Source organism: Manis pentadactyla, chromosome 12 (assembly GCF_030020395.1).
Source record: "Manis pentadactyla isolate mManPen7 chromosome 12, mManPen7.hap1, whole genome shotgun sequence".
Classification (NCBI taxonomy): domain Eukaryota; kingdom Metazoa; phylum Chordata; class Mammalia; order Pholidota; family Manidae; genus Manis; species Manis pentadactyla.
This window is the reverse complement of record NC_080030.1, coordinates 3,244,167-3,267,826: the sequence shown is the minus strand read 5'-3', so window position 1 is coordinate 3,267,826 and position 23,660 is coordinate 3,244,167. Positions and strand designations below refer to the sequence as shown.

The following is a 23,660-nucleotide window of genomic DNA, read 5'->3' as shown; positions in this document are numbered from 1 at the left end:
AAGTCTATCCAATAAAAAGTGTGGATTTAGATCAGGAAAAACTTTATTCAAAATGACTGTTGTAACAGGGACTAGGCTTGGATCTCAGAGATCTGCAAGCACCTCAACCCAAACAAAAACGGCTTTCCCCCCCCCGCCCCCCCCCCCCGAAAGAGGGGCATGGGCGTAAGTAGACAGGGACCTGAGGGCGGGACTAGCCAGGTAGGACAGGGCAGGGCCTTCGGAGTGACCCTGGGGCATCTCCAGGCTGGTTCAGATGTGGGAAGTTTGATGACGTGGGGTAAAAAATGGGACTTGAGGAACCCTAGGTCAAACCTCAGAGGTGGGGGCATGGATGGGGGGGGCTCCTGGTGTCATAGGTCACACATCAAAACCTAGCCAGACCCTGCCTTTTCCGCGGCGACATTACTGTTGTCTTTGTTCTTAAAAGGACACCCATCGTGCCCCCGCCCTCGTACGACCTCTGGCCCCAGGGGTCACCAGGCCCTCCTGCTCCGTTCAGGCTCGGTCGGACAAGGGGGGCTCGGAGGGGAAACTGAGTCAGGCTTTCGCGGTCCAGGAGGAGGACGCAGGTGGGGCGTCGAGCTGCGGTTATAAGACAGGTCCAACCGACCGAGATGGGGGTCTGCTGGGAGCCGACAACCCGGGCGGACAAGTCCCAGTCGGAAAGTAGGCCGGGCACAGGAGGCTGAGGCCGAGAACCCGCGGTTCCATCCGGCTCAGCTACGTGCCCTCGGCCTCTGCCCATCACTCTGGCGGGGGGACTACAACACTGTCCAATCAGGAACGACGGAGGCGGTGCCCGGGAAACTGGCCGATTCAGGGACAGAGGGAGGGCATGGACAACCATTCAATCAGGGCCAGGGCATGCCTGAACATCGCCCAATCGCTGAGTGCCTGACGCACCATTCAAACACAGGGCGGTGTCCGGAGCATTACCCAATGAATGGACTCGGGGGCGTGGCCTTGAGCCTTGTCCACTCAAGGGCGGGGAAAGGTCTCCGACCACCGCCCAATCAGGGCCCCAAGAGGAGGAGCACCCGGATCACTGTTCATTCAGGGCACGGGAGCCTAAAGCAGCGTCCAATCAGGGCCGGGGGCGGGCGCGCTCTGCCGCGTGGAAGTCCCTCTGCACTGCGGTGTCTACCTTGCGCACCTGCCCCGCGCGGCCCTGGGTGGGCGGTCTGTGTGGCTCTTACCTGCGGGGGCAGCAGGGCGGTGGGGCCGCGGGAAGGACCCCCGGAGAGCCCAGAGCGGCCGCGAGATGGTGAGTGCTCGGGGCCAGGGCCGGGAGGGGCTGGGACAACTGGCGGGAACCGGCTGGAAGCGGCCGTGGCTCGACTTTGCCCGCCCCACTGGGGGCCCGAGCCGAGGCTCCGCCCCGGGCGGTGGGTGGGGTTTGCCGTCCTGTCCTCTCCCCGCGTGGGGGTCCCGGGAGCCATGGGAAAGGCCGCGATTAGATGTCAGCCCTGCCCCATCCTCTTAAAAAGGGGGAAATGCTGAACGTGGAGCTAATGATGGGTCATGCTAAGGGAGGAAACCTCCCTAAAAATCCCAATTGTAGGGGGTTCGGACAGCTTCCAGGGTGGTGAGCAGGTGGAGGTGCCCTCCACATCGCTTCCGTCCGGTGTTCATCTCTGTCCTTCCCCACATTCCTTTAATAAAGCGGAAAACCTGTTTCCCTGAGTTCTGTGAACCGCTCAGGAACATAAATCCGAGGGCTTGCGGGGACCTCTGATCCGCGGGCGGTGGGCCGGGAGCCCAGGTGGCAGCCTGCGCCTGTGCCTGGTGTTAGCGGCAGGTGTGTGTTTTGGGGGCTGGGGGCAGGCTGGTGGGACTGAGCCGTCCCCTGTGGGACCCAACGCCGCCTCTCGGTAGAGGGTTTGAGGGTGGGACCACCGCCAGCTGCTGGTGTGGGGGGAAAGCTCCCCACATTTGGCGACCAGCAGTGTCAGAAGCGAAGGGTCCTCCGTGAAGGTGCCGGAGACAGACGGGAAAGGAACGCACAGTAGGGAGGGAAGGACTGGGATTTTCCCCGCAAAGAAAAAAAACCTAGGATTTCACTGGACTTGGCTTAACCCCCTCAACCCAGGCTCTCCAGAAGGCGGTCGTTGCTGACCCGTTTTAGCTGCCAGTTTATGACTCTGCGCTTTTTAAAGCTGTTCTCTAATTTTTTTTTTTTTAGTCACCTGTTAGGGTACCAAACCCTGCAGCTGCCACGTGATGGTGTCCTGGGCTGTGACTCTCCCCAGGAAATCGCGATTAAAGTGGCTTTGGGGTTGCTGTGTTCACCCTGTGTTTAAAGGAAACTGCCTGAGTTCCAGAAGTTTTAGTCTCCTTTAGAAATAGGAATAGGCTCCTCGTCTCATCTCTTGGTCCTTGTTGGGACGCGTCCCAACCGTGGAAGTTGGTGGCCAGGGCACATGGGGCCCTGGGCACCTGACTAAACCGTATTCTTTGAAAATGTCTTTTTCTTCCTGTAACCAAAGTAAGAACTGAAATTGATTCTTGAATTTTATAGCTTTAGCCAGCACTCAGGTTAAGCTCAGTTAAACATTTTAATAATTTTGTCTGTAGGATTTGGGGGTTTCTAAATACTAAATCTTAATACCTGTTAATAATGAAGTTCAGTTTTTTTCTCTCTGCAAATCTTTCATCCCATTTCTTGTTTTCTGTTATTCCCCTGGCGAGGCCTTCACGGGTGTAGAATTGTGTGTTTGGGCATCCTCACCTCCTTGCTCCTGATCTCGGCGGGAAGGGTTTTAACATGTCACTGTTAAATAGGAAGTTGGCTCTAGGTTTTCTTTAGACCCCGTTTCTTTTCTGATTATGTTTCCCTTCTAGTCTTTAAGTTGTGTGGTCATTAATGAGGACTGACGTGAAACAGCCATGCCTTCAGCATGTATGGTTTGCAAGCCTGCGGCTTTGATGCCGGGGTTCTTGTTCACAAAGCCGAAGAATGAGCTTCACAAACACTCAAGGTAGGATCCTGAGCAGAGTACAGGCTTTTATTTAGAAATAAAGTGAGAGAGTAGAGTTCCTGGCTCATGCCAGGAGGGGACAAGAGAGTCCATAGTGGTGCGTTGTCTAGGGGGTTTTATATGCAGTTGAGGATTTTTCGAGAACATGAGAAAAACTTAGGGGTGTGGACTTGCATCACCTGCCCTGTCCTCAAGGTGGGCTGGGTTATAGACTGATTGCCAGGGCTGACAGTGAAGTCGCGGGTTATGCTGAGATACCCTTGCAGAACACTCACACATTCGAGGCCAAGTTGCTCCTGGCCCTTTGACCTTTAACTGATCTCACTGAAGATGTCTGTATTCTTAGGTCTCTTTCCCTAGAGAATTAGTGTGACCTTGACTTTGCATAATGCTTAACAGTTTCAATGGGGACTTCTGTGCCCATTGTTACGTTGCTCTGACTAAATATTCTGCCCAGCTTTTCCCCGGAGCACCTCACCCTACTCTGACTACACCCACCGTCCCTGTCTCAGTTTGTTCATCTGTTCGTTTTCTTTTTTAAAAAGATCTACTTGGTTTAACTTTTTTATTGAAGTATAGTTGATATACAATCATATTGCTTTCATGTATACAACACAGTGATTCATCAGTTACAGCCATTATTAAGTCCTCACCCCAATTAGTGTAGTTACCGTCTGTCAAATAGGAAGATACTGCAGAACTACTGGCTGTATTCTCCATGCTGCACCTGAAAGGGTATCTAGCGGCGACCTTCCTTACCCAGAACGACTCAGGACACGGGCCCATGCAAGAGATTTTATTATCTGAAAGAGAAAGCAGCTGCCCCAGGGTTGGGGGTGGGGGGAGAGAGAGAGAGAGAAAAGCAGCATGGTGCAGACAGTTGTGCCTTTTAGTGTGGCGGATCCGCTTGGCCTGTTGCCTGGCGGGAGGGTCGGATGTTTAGAGATAAGGTGGGGCAGGCCCAGGCATGATTCTCACCGTGCCTGGGACTATGGGGTAAATGGAAGATAAATTACTATTTTCTTATAGCACTTCCGTCCCCTTGACCAACCGGCATTATGATTTGAGATTTTGTGCCCCGTTATCCACGTCATCTCCTCTCCCACGCACCCTAATATGTTTTGACATGAGTGGGAAAATTACACTCATGGAGGAATCGGTATGTAATCCACCTTGCCTTCCTGGAGTGAAATCAACATGTTGGCTTCATATGCTGTTTGAACACTTCTGTGTTAGATTTCCTTTTAAAAAAAGCTGTGAAAAATTTTAAAAAGGAAACCTCATTTAAGATGAAGTCAGGAGGCTGGCAGAGGTAAAATTACTTGCAGTTGTATTTTTAAGTTTAACAAAGCCTTTTGCCTTTCTACTTAGGAATGTGGTGATCTTTTAATAGTTTTAGAATTGTCTCTTTCTGGTCTTGGTAATACTCTGCCATTTCTTTCTACAATTTGGAATCACAGAGTTTTGAATATTTGGTACCTGGGCGAGGAACCTTTTGAGGTTTGCATTAGGAGTATAGGGATGTATGAATCTACCACTTTCATTCCTTTAATGAGCACAGACATCCTCAGATGTTCCGTGTCCTGGCATAATCTCCACTGTTTCCTGGTTTCTATACATCTATTCTATTACATCTAATTAAAAACAAGTCTTTTCCCGCAAGTGGTTTGTCGTATCTCCTTGTAACATCTCTGACACCAAATGCAATGGTGTATTTTTTTTCCTACATATATGTATAACAGTAACAATATATTACATAGTAGTAAATAGTAGTGTAACTTCATCCGGGTACCCAGACCCAATTCCAATGTGTGTAAGTACGTGGGAGGGGGTCTTCCCACACGTATTTACACCAAGCAATTCTCGAACACCAGCAGGGTGTCGGAGAACTCAGCTCGATTCTGATGCTCTTTGTCCGGAGCAGCATTAGGTTCCCAGGTGAAGGGCTCCGACCTACAGGACTGCCCTGCACTCCTCACTGCAGACGCCAGTCGCAAGCCCCAGGCAGTTCCCTGGGCTTCTGACCCACCGACTACAGATTGGAGGTTCCCATGACCTCCCCCTTAGGTTTGATTAATTTGCTAGCGGTGGCTCCCAGAACTGAAGAAAACACATTTACCAATTTAATAAAGGACAACACAAAGGATACAAGTTAACAGCCAGATGAAGAGAGACACAGGGCGAGGTCCCAAATAAAGGAGCTTCTGCCCTTGGGGAGCTGGGGGGCCTGGCTCTGGGCACGTGGAGGTGTTTTCTGGCTCCCCAAGCATAGAAGCCCTCTCCCACCAAGCAGCAGGACCCAACCGAGCAGAGAAGGCAAAGCAGGGCTAGAGGTAGAGAGAGACAGACAGGAGAGACAGAGACACGGAGAGGGGCAGAGCTCTAGAGAGAGAGGAGACAGACAGACAGGAGGCTGGATGGAGGGTGAGGGAGGGCTCAGGGGTTTTGTGAGCGCGTCGTTGCACAGTCATGATTGACTAAAATATTGGCCACTGGCTGATTCAGCCTCCAGCCCCGCCCTTGGGTGGGGGGCCAGAAGTCTCATTAACCTGACAAAACACCTGTTTCACTTTTAGGACTGCAGTGTTTTCAGGAGCTGTGGATGAAGTCCACATATACCTGGGAAATACATATTTGGTCATAAGAATGTCCAAACTGCTCGATGTCGGAAACGTGTACTTTTGTTCATTTTTCAGTTTTATTTACCCAACCTCGTGTTGTTTTTGAATAAAATTGCCTTTAGTTTAAGAACAATATATTCCTAGGTCATCAAAATCTATTTTTTAAACATCTTTAATGGAGATATAATTTATACACCATAAAGTTTACCTGTTCAAAGTGTCACATTCAGTGGTATTTGGTCTATTTAAAGATATGTGCAATCATCTCCTTATTCTCATGTTAAGAGTACACATATCACTGCAGAAAACATGTATTTGCTGGAAGTCACTCCGGTTTCCAGTGTACCCCCTCCCTGGATTCCAGGCAAATTATTAATCCACTTTTATAGATTTGCTGATTCTGTACATTTCATATGAATCATATACCATGTGTAATCTTTCGTGAAGTCTGTTGATGTTATGAAGGCCCATTGATTTTGTGCTGTGTGTCAGTACTTCATTTTTTTTAGTGCCAAAGGATATTCCATTGTGTGAATATGCCACATTTTGCCCATCCAAGTCAGTTCGTGGACTTTTGAGTTGTTGCCACTTATTGGTTATTATGAGTCGTGCTGCTGTGAGTATCTATATTAGTTTTAGCGTTGATACTTGTTTTAGGTTTTCCCAGGTAGAGACTTAGGAGCAGAATTGCTGTTTAAGGGAACTCTGTGTTCAACATTTTGAGGAATTGCTAGACTCTTCCAAAGCAGCTGCAGCATTTTACTTTACCACTGGCAACGTACAGCACTTCCAAATTCCTCCTGTCCTCACCAGCAGTTACTCGTCTGTATGTATAGCCATCCTAGTGGGCGGGAAGACATATCTGCTTGCAGTTTCAATTTGTATTTCCCTGATGACTAATGTCTACCCTGTTTTCATGAGATTACTGGCCATTTTTATATCTTCCCTGGAGAAATGTCTGCTCACAGTATTTTCCCAAGACTTAATTGTATTATTTGTCTCTATATTGTCCTTTTTTTCATTGTTATCATAGGAGTTTTTAAAAATATCCTTGGAATACAAGTCTCTTGTCAGGTGTGTGATCAGCAAACACCATTTGAAGTAGCACTGCCTCCTTTCTAGCTGATGAGCTTGGGATTTCTTGGCTTTAGAATGAGAATCGAATCTATTTTTTGTTTAAACAATTTCTGATTCCCCCCTGACAATTGTTTGCTGTTTATTCACGAGTGTGATGTCATCCTGTACTGCGGTAAAGATACCGAGTAGGTGTTCCTTTCTCTCTGTTAAAGTCGCCTTTGGCTCTGTTACCTTCGGCTCCTTCGGGACCCACCTTTGTCTCTGTGGTGCCATTCCCTCTGATTCTGAGAACTTGGTTATTTATTGGATAGGGCCTGTTGGCTTTCCAGATTCTTCCAGAACCAGGCACTCATCTTACACAGTAGGTGTGCCAGGCCCCCGGGGTCTGGCCTCTGTCACTGCCCGCGGTGACCACCTAATCTTGGGAGGGGTCAGGTCTCTGCCTCTTTTGGAATGAGGGGACTAGACCAGGCACCTTAGCATTTGAACACTTTCAATGGGAGAGCTGTTCAGATCCGCCAGCACTGGAATCTAAGTGTCAGTGACATCCTGACCTTCTGATTCCAGTTCTTGGAGCTGAGAAGGAAATAATTTTTTCAATGAGCCAAGTATCAGTTCCATATTATCTGAATGAGGGCATCATTTTTCAGTCTTTACCATACCTCGGAATCTGCTCTCACTAAAAATTATCCTTGTAAACATTGTGTGTTTAAGTTTTTATTAGTTGTTTTCCCATTTTGCTTTAAGTTTACAAGCACTTACCATCTCTGAGTATATTCCATTTGCTTTTCTTGCTTATTGTCATTTTCCCATGAGCGTGTGAGCTCAGGAGGCCTAGGAGTTGAGGCCAGTTCCCTGATGGTCAACTTCCCCCACCCTCCCACGCTGGTGAGGTGGTGCCTTACTGAAATAGAATATGCGGGGTGTTTCAGGCCTTGGTGGTCTTTGAGGATGTGGCTATGGACTTCACCCCGGAAGAGTGGGCACTGCTGGATCACACTCAGAGGGGGCTCTACAGAGACGTGATGCTGGAGACCTGCCGACACCTGGCCTCTGTGGGTAAGGACGGCTCCCTCCCTTCAGCTAGTCCTTTAGAAAACCAGGATCTCCTAAGATTGTCCTTTTGGGGCCAAGATTGGGAATTCTTTATAGAAAAGAAAGATGTGGTCTGTGACTTCATGGAATGTATCTAGAGTCAGTCAGCTTTTCCATGAACACAACATTTGAATGTTCCTTTGACTCTCTGTTTCTCTTGATGCATGTCTGAGACTGCATGAGTTTATGTGTGAGCATGGTCTCCCGCGTCACTTTGGGGAAGTGAGAGCTGTTTTATGTTTTTCACCCCTGTAAATGTTACACTGAGGTCCATCCACATTTGACACAGTGATCTTTCTGCAGTGAAATACACACTTACCCATCGCCAATGGCCTTGAAGACCAAAGTAGTGGCGCATCTCATGGACTCCCTGTTGCCCATCAAATCCTACCTCTTGCTGAACTTTTCTCCAATGGCAGGGCAGCAGCCACACACACAGGGTGACGTCCCCAAGGCAGCCAGGGCAGTGCGGGGAGGCTTCATCCGGGGCTTCTGTGCCTGCGAGCACCAATACAGCAGCAAGCCTTGGGAGGAGCCGGTCCTGCGTAAAATTTGAGTGATATTTGGACACATCCTTTAGAAGTGTGACTCAGTATTTCTTTCTCAAGGGTGCCATTTGTCATGTACCTGGCTTCCCTCATGCCCTTTTCCCATCTCCTCACCCACTTGGGAAGATTCTGTGTATTCCTCTTATAAAGGCAGCTCTGGACAGGTACATTTTGCCCAGTTTATTCCCCTGTTACTTTTCTGACAGTGTCTCCACATCAGCCTCCATCTCTTTGAAGTGTCTCTTAATGAGTAGGCTTCCCTTTGGACACACCTTCCCTCTAACGTTCAACATCCCAAATAGCTGAGGTCTGCAGAGCTTTTCTTTCCGTCCATACTCATTCTTCCTTATGAACTTTGTTTATATTGGGATCAGTAGATGAAAAGAAATTCACACACCATCTGTTTTCTTTCATTTGTCCCACTATAAAAAATGAATGTGCTACCAATTTCAGAGTGTTACACTCAAGCTCAAACCAATGGATCCAGTCCTCCATGGGATATTTTGGAGAATGAAATACCAAGGCGAGGGAAAATAGTAAGTGTTCCAAGAAATGATTCCATGTGTATTTTTGGAGAAAATCGGACATTTTATAACATTGGAGATGAGCCCCAAGTCCAGGAGAGGCATTTGAGGTGAGTGGCCCTCCCACAGGAGGAAGGGGAATCTTGGCAGAATGTCAGACTAATTTGAAATTAAAGAAAAGTCTAAACCTAGCTCAGTAATTGTGTACTCAGAGAACTTACACAATATTTTCATAAATGTGATAAATATTGACTGTCTGAAACATGATTCAGTTGGAAAGAATGATTAAGGAAACTTCACGTGTAAGAAAGCCACCTGTTTAAAAAGGCCACACATAAGCCAGGAAAGTTATGGTTGTGTTTGAGCCCTCAGCCAGAGCCTCAAGCCGGTTTTACTTGGCAACAATGCAGACAGTGCCAAAAGCATGCCCGTGTATTGAAAATGGCCAGTATGTAGTCAAAGTAATCATTAACAACCATCAATAGATCATTCATAAATCAGTGATGATAATGAATAATCCTTAATGGTGTGCTTCCTATTTTGAACAGAAGCCATTTCTTGGAGAGTCTCTGTGAACGTGATGAAGGTAATCAACGTGGAGAAGCCCTGAATCAGGTTACAAGTCTTCTTGTACATGAGCGTTATCCTACTGGAGATAAACCCTATGAATGCCGTAAGTGGAAAAACCTTCAGGGATTGTTCTTTCCTTAAGGATCAACAAAGATCTCACCCTGGGCAGAAACTTTATCAGTGTGGGCAAGCCTGCAGTCCTGTCTTGTGCCTAAGCACTCGTGTGGGAACTGACATTGTAGAGAAGCTCTATAAAGGTCAGAGTACTGAGATAGAATCTAAGAGATATGTGGAACATATCAGTAGTAGAAAGTCATTTGAGTGTACAAAATGTGGGAAAGCATTCACTTACCACTCCTCCTTTCTGAAACATGTGAGACGTCAGTGTGGAAAAGGATATAGTTGCCTCTCCTACTTTCGTGAGCATGTGAGAACACACAGTGAGGAGAAACCCTATGAATGTAGGGACTGTGGGAAAATGTATAGTTGTTCCTCATCCCTACAACTGCATGTGAGAACACACACTGGGGAGAAGCCCTATAAATGTAAAGAGTGTGGGGCAGCTTTCAGCTCTCACTCCTCCCTTCAGAGACACAAGAGAACACATAATGGAGTGAAACCCTAGAAATGTAAGGAGTGTGGAAAAGCGTTCACAGAGCTTCAACATTCTAAAAATCATATGAACCTGCACAGAGGTGTGAAGCCCTATGAATGTCAGGAGTGTGGGAAAGCTTTCAGTTTTCCCACAAACCTGCAAGTCCATATGAAGATGCACACGGGGGAGAAACCCTATAAATGTCTGCAGTGTGGGAAAGCCTTCATTTCTCCTTCCTCCCTTCAAGGACATGTGGGAACACAAACTGGAGCGAAGCCCTATGAATGTAAAGAGTGTGGGAAAGCCTACCGTTGTTCCTCATCCCTACGAAGACACGCGAGAATGCACACCAGAGAGAGGCCCTATGAGTGTCCACAGTGTGGGAAAGTCTACAGCTCTTCCTATTCCCTCCAAGGCCACGTGACAGTGCACACTGGGGAGAAGCCATACAAGTGTCAGCAGTGTGGGAAAGCTTTCAGACGGCTTCATCAGTTTCAAAGTCACACAAGGTCGCACAGTGGAGTGAAGCCCTATAAATGTAAGGAGTGTGGGAAAGTCTACAGTCAGTCCTCATCCCTTCAGATACACACAAGAATGCACACTGGGGAGAGGCCCTTTGCATGTCCACACTGTGGGAAAGCCTTTAGTCGTCTCTCCTCCCTTCGAGGACACCTGAGGACGCACACTGGTGTGAAGCCCTATGCGTGTGGGGAGTGTGGGAAAACCTTCAGATATCCTGCAAGCTTGCGAGGCCATGTGATGACCCACACAGGAGAGAGGCCCTATGAGTGTAAGGAGTGTGGGAAGACGTTCAGGTATCCTTCAAACCTGCGAGCCCACATGAGGACACACACTGGGGAGAAACTCTTAATACAAGGAGAGTGGGAAAGCCTGCATTCCCCTAAAGCCTTGTCATGAGAACAAACTGGAGGAAAATCTTAGGAATGGACAGATTGTTGGAAAACCTTCAGTTGTGAACTTCGCCCATGCTGTATGTGAAAACTCAGGGCCAGGCAGAAGCCTTTTGTCTTTGTAAGGGCCTCATCCTTGATTCCTGGTATCACTTTATAATGCATGCTCCAGATACGAACACTTTTGTAATATGTATTCCTTTGTGCCCCCTTCATCTTCACTACATATATTTTGTCTCTTGGACTTTCAATAATTGTACAGTTTCACAAAACATGTGGTATTTCCATTACAATGTTTTGGACCCAAATTAGATGGGTGTTTTTTGTATTTTGGTCTTCTTTTATACAACTCAATATAATTTTAGATGAAGAGTGTTTTGAATCTTCTTTTCTATTATGTTCCTAGTATTTGATCATGGTATGAGATCTATTTTGAAATTCCTGTTCTGGCCCACTGTTGCAGATACTGGAATTTCCTGCCAAAATGTTTACCTTCCCCTTCAATCTTTATTATTGAAAAATGTATCTTCCACATTTGCTGGTTGCTACTAGATACCACATGTGTGTTCCTCACAGCAATCACTAATTGTGGAAAGATCTAGAAAGTGAACAGTCTCTTCTGATTATGTTCATAATTTGTCTTCTGCTCATTGTCCTTGATGTTGCAGAGAAGTTGGACACCGTGTATTGAATTCAGAAGAGAGACAAGGCATGAATAGTAAAGCTAGTGTCCAGACAGTTCTACTGAGTTGTGTAGTCCGCTTTGGTATGGTGGGAAACTACATCCCAGTGTGCTTGTGTTTATGGCTCTTAAGTTACATTCGTAAGAGGAAGATGCATGAAGTTTGGAAAGCAGAAGTGGAGAAGCCATGATTCTCTGTTCTGTACCACCAGGAGACAGAGATGCATGGGAACTAGGTGGGCCCTGAGTACAGCACATGGTCCCAACTCCTGGCCCTGCCCATGTGGAACAGATTCCCAGCAAGCACATGCTTCATGTTGCCTCTTAGGCACCAGCTTCTCAAGCTTGTTCCAGAAGACCCCTCCTGAAGGACCCTTTTGTTTCCAGGTCCACACAGGTCCTTGCACTTTCCTGTAGCTCTTTGGTGTGCCTCGGACCTCTGCAAGCTGTCACACCGAGCAGTGTCTGTCATCCTGTGACCCTACTGATTGCCAACACTTCTAGTTACATGATCTCTCTAGTAAGCATCTTGTTCTAAGAGTCGATCTGTCTCCTGCATCCACCCTGACAGATTCAATGCTGTAGCCACAGACGCAGAGCACTTCTCTGGTTGCACTGCTGCGTGGCTACATTGGCCTTGTATTATTTATTTTTCGATAACTCCAGGATTGAAATAAGCACTTGTGAATATAGTTGGTAGTTGTCGGAGTTTCCTCTTCTAGCTGATTGCCTTCTAAATGATAAGCCCAGTCAGTTTGATTATTTGCCATTTTTATATAGGATTGCCTACCATGTATTCTTTCATTTTTCATATATGATTCAAAACAATGCATTTTTTTAAGCAAATATAGTTCTGTACATTGTTTCTTAGCTCGTTACCTAGGTTTTGTAAATGTGCCCATATTTCTATATATATTCTGGAGTAATAGTATAAAATGCTCACACCTTTTGACATTTTTCTTCTTGGTGTGTTTTTATTGAATTCCAATTCATCTACCTTTTTTTTTTCATTAAAACTAGTTTTTCATTCCTAATAGTGAAATCCTAAATACTGCTTATGTAATGGCCTCCAGCCCCAAGGTCACCAGGAATCTGGCTTCTGCAGTCCCATAACTGGTGAAGGGGGAACCGTGACTGGAACAAAGACGTTAGTTGTTGAAGTGAGTAGTGAGTACTTAGTTGTGGTGGGAATGAGTTCGTCCAGTTTATAGGTATAACTGCTTTGAGTGAATTCCACAGATTCCTGGAAGTGCAGTTTCTAAATGTTTATTTTCCAAATTGCTCTTAGAGGGTTAATGGAAAACTGATACCTGAATGGAAACCTCTCTTCCCTCTTTTTGTCTTGCTAGTAATTTTGCCTAACACCTACAGGATGTCTTTTCCTGGTGGTAGTTGCTTGAATAATGCTGTTGCCCAGCAATGTTCCCTTGAATTATTCCACCGGATGAAAATGGGCCACGCCTTTCTCTTTTCATTCAGACTTGCTGTGAGTCAGTTACCTGCCACCAACTGAGAAAGGTCAGTTTCTCTCGCCTTGGGCATAGGGGGAGAGTATTGCATTTTGGGGGACCCTGGCTGTTCCAAATGATGTGTAGGATAAGCATCCCCTCTGGGACTTGGGAGAGGAAATGGCCAGTAAGCACATCTGTACCACCTTTACAGTGAACAAGTTCATACATAAGCAATGCCAACAGTTGTCAGAGTGGATTTCCTCTCTGGTGGTGATTCAGCACCCCTATGACCATTGTTCATGGGGATACCAGCACACAGTAGGGCTCCGTGTAGTGTCGCTGAGAAGTAATGGCATGGAGGGTGTAGATCACAACACTGCCATTTCCCCACCAGTGGGAATGAGTTCACACTCACATTTCCCGTAGGACTCTTGTTTTATTCAAAGCAGAACCATAAAATTCCTGATTTCAACCATTTTCTACAAATCATTACCCCTTCTAAACACCCAGACAGTGCTTTCCTTGTGACTTAAGGGTTCTTTTGTTTCAAGTGCTTCTCAGAACCTGATCCTGAAATCGTGGAGGGTTTGGAGGCTGTCAATCTGCCCCTGTGCTGTGTACTTCTAGGAGATGGCCAATCATGGGAAGGTAAGAAGATGGGGCACAGAAAGGCTCAAGAAAGCAAGTGTATTACACTCAGGTCTTAGACATACAGTAATGGCTTGCAAAAAGGGGGTGATACTAGGGTGGTGCTAAGGGAGCAGGTGGGAATCATACGGCATGAGGAACCGTGGGCAGGGCTTAGATAGGTATGGAGCATAATTTTTTATTTTGCACTTAGAGTGCAAATAATGACAATGAGTAATGACTGAGAAAATCATTTGGAATCTTGATCCTGTGTTGGTTTCATCCTAGATTTTTGGCCTCTGGCACGTCACCTACATGAATAGGCCTTAGTCAACGCATAAAAGGAGATAATAAAAATATCTACATTATAGAGATTGCAGAGAAGTAACTGAATTGATATGTTCTGAGCTATTTTATGGAAAACGTAAAACAAGTGCCTGATAAGATTAAGATACGTGTTAGTGTTCAAATAGTAAATGAAAGTGGCAGTCGTAGTCGCAGACAAGTGCCAGCTGGCCTGGCGCTCACTACTGTGGCTTTTCTCCTCGAGAAGAAACAGCGTCCCCCAACTCTGTCATCAGATGGTGCAGTTGGGTGTCTGTGATGGGTCAAGGCAAATGAAGAGCATGTTATAGTCATGCATATGTAAAAAGGCTAAAAATCAGACTCCAAACTGCAAAATAACCATTCCCCACTCCTTGCTAATCTCTGGTGCCTTTTTGCCAATCATTTGTAGCTGCACTGTATTCTTCGTGGTTTCTAGATAAGAACTACAAAGATATACAATCATAAAATTATGTTTGCCTTCTGAAGCATCGAATCCAGGGCAGAGGAACACTTCTTGGACATTCAAGTCATCCAACAGAAGTTTAAATGCTGTAATATGTCCTTTAGGCACTTCGTATGTGAAACTAAGTCCTAATGCCCTGTATGTCATAATATTTCCTCTTATTTGACACATCCTACACTTCATGGGGTGTATTATCCCAATTCTCTAAGTCAGTGTACCCCCTTTCTTTGACTATGGGTGTGATCTTGTTGGTCTTTGACTAGAGAGCATTGAAAAAAATATTTTTTTCACCCTCAATGTATTGTAACTCACTTTAATGAAATAAGTTTAAGTATATAAGAATTAAAAATCCACCTGAAATAAAAAAGTCCCTACATGCATATGTACCTAGTAGTATTCACTAAGAATTCCCTTCCGTTGAGAAAATTGCAAGGTTGATAAGACAACCCATAATTACAAGGGGATTTTTTTATATACCTTCTCAGCTAATGAAAATTAAAAGAGAGTAACATTTATTAATATACAACGGATTTGAAAACACAGTAGGGCTTTTCTTGGAAATGTGTAGAATAATTGAGTTTGAATAAGCAAATGCATATCACTTTTAATCACATAAATACGGTGATGGAGCTCACACAGGGCCTGCATTCAGCTCTGAGTAAGAGACATGCCCACCGTCTGCTATGAGGAAGGTGCTTGTTTGGAACATCAAGTTTGGAACACTGCTCATTCAGTGCAGTAGGAGAACCGAGTGCCACGCAGATTTTAGCTGCACCATCGTTACGGAGCCAAATTCCTAGAGTCTAAAATTATTAAGAGAATGAGTGTTCACCGTAGATATGAGATCTTACACAAATTATCGTGACACCTAGAGAAGATGGGAATCAATGCATCAGTGAAAATCAACAACCATGGCAGCCTCTGGTCTGTGAATAACTTGCTGGAAAATGCAAACCTGTGGATTTCTGATGACAGACTGATCCATGATGATTAACAGGACTTTTCACCTAGCCGTTGAGTTATTAACCTAGCAGTTGAATCAATACACAAAAATGGTCGAGTCCTACAAGGGGAACACTAGGTTAATAAAAATGAGTGAATTGCAAAGGTATGTCAGACTCTAAACATTTTTGAACAAAAGATAGTTGATATAAAATATTCCGTGCTGTTTGATTCTATTTACCTGCCATATAAAATAGGAGAAACTTGTGTACACAGGGGATGAAACTATAAAGAAACGAGGAAATTCTCTTTTATACGTTTGGGATTTTGGTGTCTGCAGGGTGAGGCTCTGACAGTCCCAGTTCCTGGAATTGAGTGGCTCTGCTAAGAAGCCCCTCCCCACCAGTGGGCTGTCATGGGCAACCTGAGAGTGAAGGAAACAGAATCTTCATGAACTTGGAGCTGGTAATGATTTCTTAACTATGACACCAAAGTACAAGCAACAAAAAAATGGATACAATGGATACAACTTCATCAAAATTAAAATTGTACATCAAAAGATCCTATCGAGAGAGTAAAAAGACACCGGAATGGGAGAACTTATTTGTAAATCATCTATGAGATAAGGTTTGCATAAAGAAGATGATGCCAGGGTTCTCGTTAGCAGAGTCAAAGACTGAACTTCGTGAACAGAGAAGGCAGGAGATTTACAGAGAGTTTTTATTTCAGGTACAGAGAGCGAGCTTTATTCAGGATAAGAGAAAGTGTGGAACTCCCCTCAGGCACAGGGAGGGGAAGGTTGCTGCTGGGACTCTCCGTGTCCAGGTTTTATGCTTGCTGCAGCGGGAGTTTGCTATAGATTCAGCCAGAACGCTAATTATATTAACCTCTGTCTGTGAAGGTTTCCCGGACACCCTATTGTAAACTAATGGGCCTACAGGACTATGGGCAATGAGCTGTTCTATACCAATGGGTCCGGATGGGGAATAAATTGTTACATTGTTTCAAGTACTTGTTTTGTAAGACTTGTGTTTCCAGGGCCCACACCTACTCTAACCGGGCAGGAGTTAGGCCCTGCTGCCTCTCTGTCTCAAACCCTCATATCTCAATTAAGAAAAGTGCAAGTGCCCAGTTTAAAAATTGGCCAAGACATGAATCCAAAGATGACATACAAGTGGTCAATAAACCTATGAAAAGATGCTGACCTTCACTAATCATCAGAAAACTGCTAATCAAAACTGTGATGAGATCCCACTTTTAGAGCTAGAATCAGAAAATGAGAAAACAAGTATTGGCAAGGCTGTGAAGTTAGAGCGCTCATGCACTGCTGGTGGGGATGTAAATGGTGTACTTGCTGTGGAAGAGAGCTAGGTGGCTCCCCAAAAAGTTAAACCTAGAATTACTACATGACCCAACCATTCAATTCCTACCTATATTGAAACAGATACTCAAATATGTGTTCAAACAACAATGTTCATTGCAGCATTATTCAAACTAGCCACAGGTGGAAACATCCCAAATGCCCATCAGTGGATGAATGGGTAAGCAAAGCACAGCATATACAAAGGATAGAGTATCATTCAACCATAAAATGGACACAGTGCAACATGAACGAACCTTGCAAATCTTGTGCTAATGGAAGAAGCCAGGTACACAAGGCCGTTTGTATAAGATATACAGAATAGGCAAAAGCATAAAGTACTGGTGGCCAGGAGGTAGGGTTATGGCTACTTTGGCCTTTAAGTCTTTTTAAGTGGAAATATAATTAACATAATGCTCCCACTTTTCAGTTTTTTTTTGTTTTTGTTTTTTAACATCCACCAAGCTTAGCAACATCACTGCAATCTGAATGTGAAAATACAGACTTACTTTCCAAAATTCACAGGGACTTATTAAAAGCGTACCCGTTGGGGAGAGCATTGTGTATTCTCCTGGGTTCTTGTCCCCGCCGCAACAAAGAATTGAAGGGCAGAGACAGCGGCGAAGCAGAGTAAAAGTTTTACTTAAAGTTACTTAGAGAAAAAGTGCAGCAGGCGCCTTGAAAGGTTGAAAAGAGAAAGTTTAGAGTTAAAAGTTTACGCACTTAGAAAGTGCAGGCGACCTCAGAGAGAGGAGCGCCCTGAAAGGTTGGGGGTTCCCCCTTTTAAGGATTTTTTTAGGAATGTGACCACAGGCTGGGGGTGCAGACTTGCTAAGTGGCCCCTGAATATTTAAAGTTAACCTAACACACGGGATTTACTGCCCTCATTTCACCCTGGGATACCAGCTTCTTGGTCTGGGAACATATCAAACAAGGCTGCCTGCCCAGCCCCAAGGTGGGCTGAGCTATTGTCTGTTTGCTAAAGAATAAGTTAAGAATCTTACTTCTTAATTTCCTGGGCATTAAAATGTAATATTTGTTTGTTGAATGTACGCGTGATAGTTTTCCATTCATATTACCTCCTTGATTATGCCATGGATAAGTCTAAATACATCAACAATCACACACACACACACACACACAAAAATGCAATCTTTAAGATGGAATCCTTCCTTTTACTCTGTTTGTGTACAGCTGGGCCTGCATGCTAAATTCATTGTCCAGGTTGCAAATTACTTGATTGGGGCTGAAGGAGACAAAAACAGCATACAGGTAAAGTTAAAAAATAAGCTGGGCCTGCATGATTAATACAATAAAGACATGGACGATGCTGAAGTACCCTCCTTTACCTGGGGAATATTCAAACATTCCAGGCCAAGTTGCTCCTGGCTTTTTGAGCTTGAACTGATTAACTCCTTAACCCTGGGTCTTTTTTTTTTAGTGGGCTTTCCTGGCCTCACTCTCTCTCCACCCCGCTCATTTCTATCGTCCTGCCTAACAGTACCTGACAAAGTATTTTTGCAAAGTAAGTGGCACACGGGAAAATTCCAGCATTTCACATCTGTGGCTGTGCTGAGCCCTACCGGGCTGGTGGTGGGTGAAAAAGGACCCAAGCCAAGGTTTGCTGACCTCAAGCCCCCAACCCACCCAGAGGATGGTGGGACGAAGGGCTGGACCTCCCGGAGCAAGGTCACGAGTCAAGCAGCGGTGCTGAGTCGCAGACGAGGTGACGTAACTGCCGCGGGCTGGGGTGGGGTCTTGGTTTTTAAACAAAGGGTACAGATGTAAACTGATCTCTCCCCCATGACATCCTTAAACCTAGGGGTCACCACATTCCGGTCCCGACCTCCCGTCCCGGCTAGACAAGGGGCGCCCGGCGGGGAAACTGAGTCAGGACCCGCCGGTCCAGGAAAGAGAGCGCAGAGCGGACGCCGAGCTGCGGACAAGAGCCTGTCTGTCTAGCGGGAGCGGGACGTGCCCCGGGACGCAGCGGGCGGGTCTGGGTCAGGGAAGATGCGCGGCAGGTTGAGGTCGCGGCCCGCACCCATCTTGCTAGCACGGTCTAGCCACGTGACCACTCCAACTGCCAATCACGCAGGCGAGGCAGCGCAGACGCTCAAATTGTGCAATCAGCGCTGCTAACGTCAGGGGCACTGTCCACTCAGGGCAACCGAGAGAACACTGTCCATTCAGGGCGCCGCGGCTCGGGGCATTGTCAAATCAGAGGCTCGGAGGAGGGGTCCAGACTCTCCGAATCCAGGAGGCCGGCCCCACCGCGTGGACATCGCTCCCAGCAGCCGCTTCCCGCGTGCGCACCTGCCGCGAGCGGCCCCAGGGGACCCGTCCGCGGGGCTCTCGCCTGCCCGGGCCGCGGGACCGCGAGATGGTGAGTGCGCGGGGCCGGGGCCGGGGCCGGGGGGGGCGTTGGAAAAACCCCGGTCTCCCCGCGCCCTCCTCCCACCCGGGGTCCCGATTCTTCGGCCGCGGGTGGGGTCCGGCGTCCTGTCCGCGAGCCCGTGGGTGGTGGCGCCCGGTGGAAGCGAGACCGTCCGGGCGGTCAGGGGCCGGCGTGGGCGCGGGGACCCGCCCTGGACCTGCCGGGTTCGGTCAATTCCCGACTCGGTTAAGGACACCTCCTCCCAAGGCTGCTGCAGCAGGAACAAGGATGGGGTCCGAGGGCTCCCCCGGCGTGTCCGGCACGCAGATCGGGCTTTGCTGTGTCAGGAGGGCGGGCAGGGGCGGCGTGACCGATGGGGCGTCCCTGAGGACGGCGCACTGCCGCTCAGGCCACCAGGCCCTCGTTCTGCATCTCAGGGTTGCTCAGACCTGGTGGCGGGCGACCCAAAGTAGGGTCTGTGGGGAGGACAGTATTCTGAATAAAGTTTGGTCAGGACGGGCAATTGTGGGCACGTGGGGAAGCCAGAATCAGGTGAAAATTCGATTATAGTAGGTAGAGAATCTCATTCAAAAGAACTTTTGCCGGGGTGAGGGAAAAGGGACTGTTGCACCGAGGGCAGAAGCTCTGCATTGGGGGTGGGGGTCTTGCACTTACGAGGTCCTGCACTGGGGCGGGGGTGGGGGTTTGCACTGGGGGCCGGAGTCCTACGTCCGTAGGGAAGCCTCTCCGGGTGTAAGGTCTGCAAGCTCCTGGAACGCTGGGTAAAGGGCCTGTGTTAGGCAGGGAGTAAGGGGGGCCCGGGAAGGGGCAGGTGTGCTGTGCGGTGTGCGGTGCAGACCCCGGGCCAGCCTGTCCCCAGCCGGGCTGTCTGCTGCTCAGGCTGAGGGTGGGCGGAGGTCTGGGCTCTGGGGAAAGGAGGGAGGACCGGAGCTTGGGAAGCAGGCCTCTGCTCCGCCCGCTCACTGCGGACAAGCGGCCCAGCTAATCACCGGGGAGGCGCAGAATGGGGCCTGGGGTCTGGGCCTGGCCTTGGCCCCGTAAACGCGGGCTCCATGAGAGGCTTGAGTGGATGGGGAAGGGGCTCTCCCGCAGCATGCCGTTTCCAGAGCACCCTGGGGTCGGGGTGCCTGTCACCCCCACTGACGGTTTGCAGGGAGCGCTGGGCTCAGGCAGGACCGAGCGTGTCCCCTGGTGGGGAGGGCGCCTGGTCCCTGGCTAGCGCTGCGGGACGTCCTCTGATGCCGGCCTTGGGTTCCACAGGTGTCAAGTGACCGGATTCTTTCTGCCTCCTTTGCAACCGAGTGAGGGCAGGACGCGTCTCGGTCTTTGCCTTTCCTGCAGACTCTGCCATCCCGGGGCAGAACCAGAGGAGGCTGCTCAGCCCAGGAGGCGGCCTGTTCCGCACCTAAGCGCCTGCAGGGCTGCGCTTCCGGTGGGGTGGGAGGGTGGTGCTAAAGAATTCGTACCGGTAGTGACTCCCGGGCGCAGGGGCAGGTCATGACCGTGTGACCCCGTCCCCCCTCACCCCGGTTAACAGCTGGGCCTCAGGGATGAGTGCAGATTCTGTGAGCGGGATCCTGGCCAAATATGATCGTTTTCAGTTTGTTACCAAGAGGCTCATAGGTGACAGACACCTGTGTTCTGAGAGGGAGAAGCAGTTTGCAGGTGTTTGAACAACCCCTTCCCCCGGCCTAGCGCGCGCGCACACTTCCTCCTGGAACAGGGGGCGGAAGCAGGGAGCCCGGCTTCTCATTGACGCACTGGGACGGCCGGGGCCCCGCCTCCTTGTGACCCTCGGTGCTAGAGCAGGTGCATCACCTGGGGCGGGAGGTGGAGGGAGGCGGCTCCTCCCCTGCAGGTGCCTGCAGCCCAGGGTCCCCGGAGAAGCCGACCCTGCAGGGAGGCCCGGCAAGGTGCGCGGTGCTCTGTCCTCCCCGAGTGGTGCTGTGGGCGCCTCAGGGCCGTTTCCACACGGGTTGACGGTGACCTTAGTTTGACAACAGCCATAAGCCCCTGTGGAATCACCCACCCAGGTGAGCACCTGGGCTCAGTCCCTGTCAGTGTCCCAATCTTCCACCCGCTCTCCCTCCTGCCCCCGGGTGACCGCTGTCCTGGCTCTTCTGTCACTTGTAGCTTTACGCCTGTTTTCGTCACCCAGCAGTGGGTTGTGTGATTTTTTTTTGCATTTGCCGTAAGCGAATAAGACCCGTCGCACCCTGAGTGTCCCCGGGCTCAGCCCTGCTCACACATGCTGGTGTCACAGCCCTGCCTGCTGCACCGTGTCCGACTATCTGGGGCATTTCCTGAGCGCCACCTGGCCCGCGAGACCACCCTCCCGTGGCAGACGCTGGCGGGCCAGGTTTGCCTCCGTCCTGCGAGTGCCAGTCTGTCCCAGGAGGGGGGCCTCTGGCCGGTGGAGCCTCCTGGGGGTTATGAGGAGGCTGAGGCTGGGGAAGGGGGCCCTGATTTTCTGCATTTGGGATAGATCGAGAACCTGTGTGGCCACCGAGAGTGGGCTGGTTGACAAGGCTCGCCACGCGGCCTCCCCACCGGACCCAGTAAGCGTGGGCCTGCCTTAGAGCGGCGGCTGCTCATAGGACAAGGCGTGGGCTGTCCCAGGGCCGTTTGCAATGATGACCAGGCCCTTCAGGGGCTACAGCAGCTCAGCCCCAGTGGAAAGTTCCGTGGTGGGTCCCTGGCCCATTCTCCCCGCCCGGCCCTTCCTAGGGCTGGAACTAAATCCCTGAAATCCCAACTCCCTCTCCCATCCCCAGAGCCAGCCTCCCTCCCGCTGTGGGGCTCTGCGCCAGGGGTGACCTCTGCTGGAGCTGCGGGTCTCTCCTGTTTATCGTCAGCCCACGGGGACACCCACTCTTGGCTGCTTGCTGGCTGGCCCCCCACCCTAATGCCCCGCTCTCCTCAGGAGCACGACTGTGTAAAATCCCTGCCTCACCTTGCCCTGCAGAATATTCTGGCTATTTGTTGACATTTGTTCTCATAGGTTTGGGAAGCTCTTGTTAAATCCTGAAGCCTCATTTGGAGATTCAAAGCCTTTTGGAAGAGCTGCCATTTTGGTGACATCGAATCCCCCTCTCTGTGTGTCATTCATTGACTGCGTCCTTCCTTGATATTACCCAGTAGGTTGGATTTCTCCACCAAGGTCTTTTGAAATCCTTCACCAGCCTTCCTCAGTGCTTATTTAACTTTGAGTTTCACCTTCATAAATGCTGGGGTATATTTAAAATTATTTTTAGGGTGCACAGTGTGGCTTTTTATCGAAGTATCGTTGATATAAAATGATTAGTTTCAGGTGTACAGCATCGTGACTTGACTGTGATCCACATCACAGAATACTCGCCTGGTGAGTGTGTTGCCATCTGCCACCATCCAGTCATCAGCCTTGACTGTTCCCTGGGCTGCGCCTTCAGCCCTGTGACTTATTTATAACTGGAGGTTTTTGTCCCTCCATCCCCTTCACCTATTTCACCCAGCCCCCTAGATTTTTAAAAACTAACTTTCCAACTCACTGTTGCTGTAAGAAGAGACCAAATGCAATTTCTCTTTCATTTTCTGTTGTGGAATCTTGCTAAAAACTTAGGCTAGGATGATTTTTGTTCTGCTGGGGTTTTAGACACAAGATGGCCTGTTTTAGAGCCTGTGACTGAACTTGGGAGGTAAAATGAATACTTTGATCTGAATCTGCACTATCTGGTGGGCCAGGGATGAGTGTATGCCTGGCCAGGGAAATCCCAGGATGGGGAGCAGGTTTCCGGGTGGGGGGCGGGGGCTGCAGCGAAGGTCACCCATGACGCTGGCTGTATATGCCAGCAGGGGCGGCAGTGGCCACTGAAGCCAGTTTCCCTTCCAGAAGAAGGCCTGTCATCCCAGGGCCCCCGTCCCCCAGTGGGAGCCTTCCAGAGTTTGGGGGCAGAGGGGGTGATCACCTACCCCCAGTTGGGCCAGAGCCAAGGTCAGGGGTACCTGTGCCCCTCGGCAGTGCCGCCCTGGAGCCTGATACAGCAGCTGTGGCCCCAGGCGGGACAGTTGTGTCGGGGGCTGTGTCTGCTACTCTGGGAGGAGTCTGTCGTGCTGCAACGTGCTGGCGTGTGCGTACAGTCTTGAGTGACAAATCAGAGTGTGCAAGCTGGCTGTCCCTTTCCAAGTGGGGCCCCCCACATGGGCTTTCCCTAAACCCTGAGAGAGCCTTCTGCCACCGGCTGCTGCTCGGGAGGCAGCAAAAATGTGCCCCGGGCACCCCTTTGTGATGCCTGTTGTACAGCCAGGTGCACTGTGACCCGCTCTGCCGTCGGGGCCAGGTCAGGAGAGCCCGCCATGGCCAGGGACCTGCCACCACCGACTGCCTTCCCGTACCAGACGGTGGTGCCCCAGGCCTCCCCAAACTGCTAGAGGAGCCGGTGGTGCCCCAGGTGTCCCCAGCAAGTCCCTCAGAAGTCTGAGCCTGGGCATGAGAGGCTGGGCCTGCTGTGT

General features: G+C 49.0%; 1 protein-coding gene across 1 annotated transcript; it reads left to right on the top strand.

The window, feature by feature from the left end:
- The first annotated feature begins 1,078 nt into the window (after positions 1 to 1,078).
- Positions 1,079 to 16,425, top strand: LOC118915209 (zinc finger protein 77-like). Its single transcript, XM_036890727.2, has 8 exons — positions 1,079 to 1,267; positions 7,612 to 7,738; positions 8,776 to 8,956; positions 9,395 to 9,519; positions 10,259 to 11,840; positions 11,933 to 13,122; positions 13,607 to 14,549; positions 15,755 to 16,425. The coding sequence occupies exons 1-5, from the start codon at positions 1,265 to 1,267 to the stop codon at positions 10,927 to 10,929; spliced, it is 1,107 nt and encodes a 368-aa protein (XP_036746622.2). The 5' UTR covers positions 1,079 to 1,264; the 3' UTR covers positions 10,930 to 11,840; positions 11,933 to 13,122; positions 13,607 to 14,549; positions 15,755 to 16,425.
- Positions 16,426 to 23,660: the final 7,235 nt, after the last annotated feature.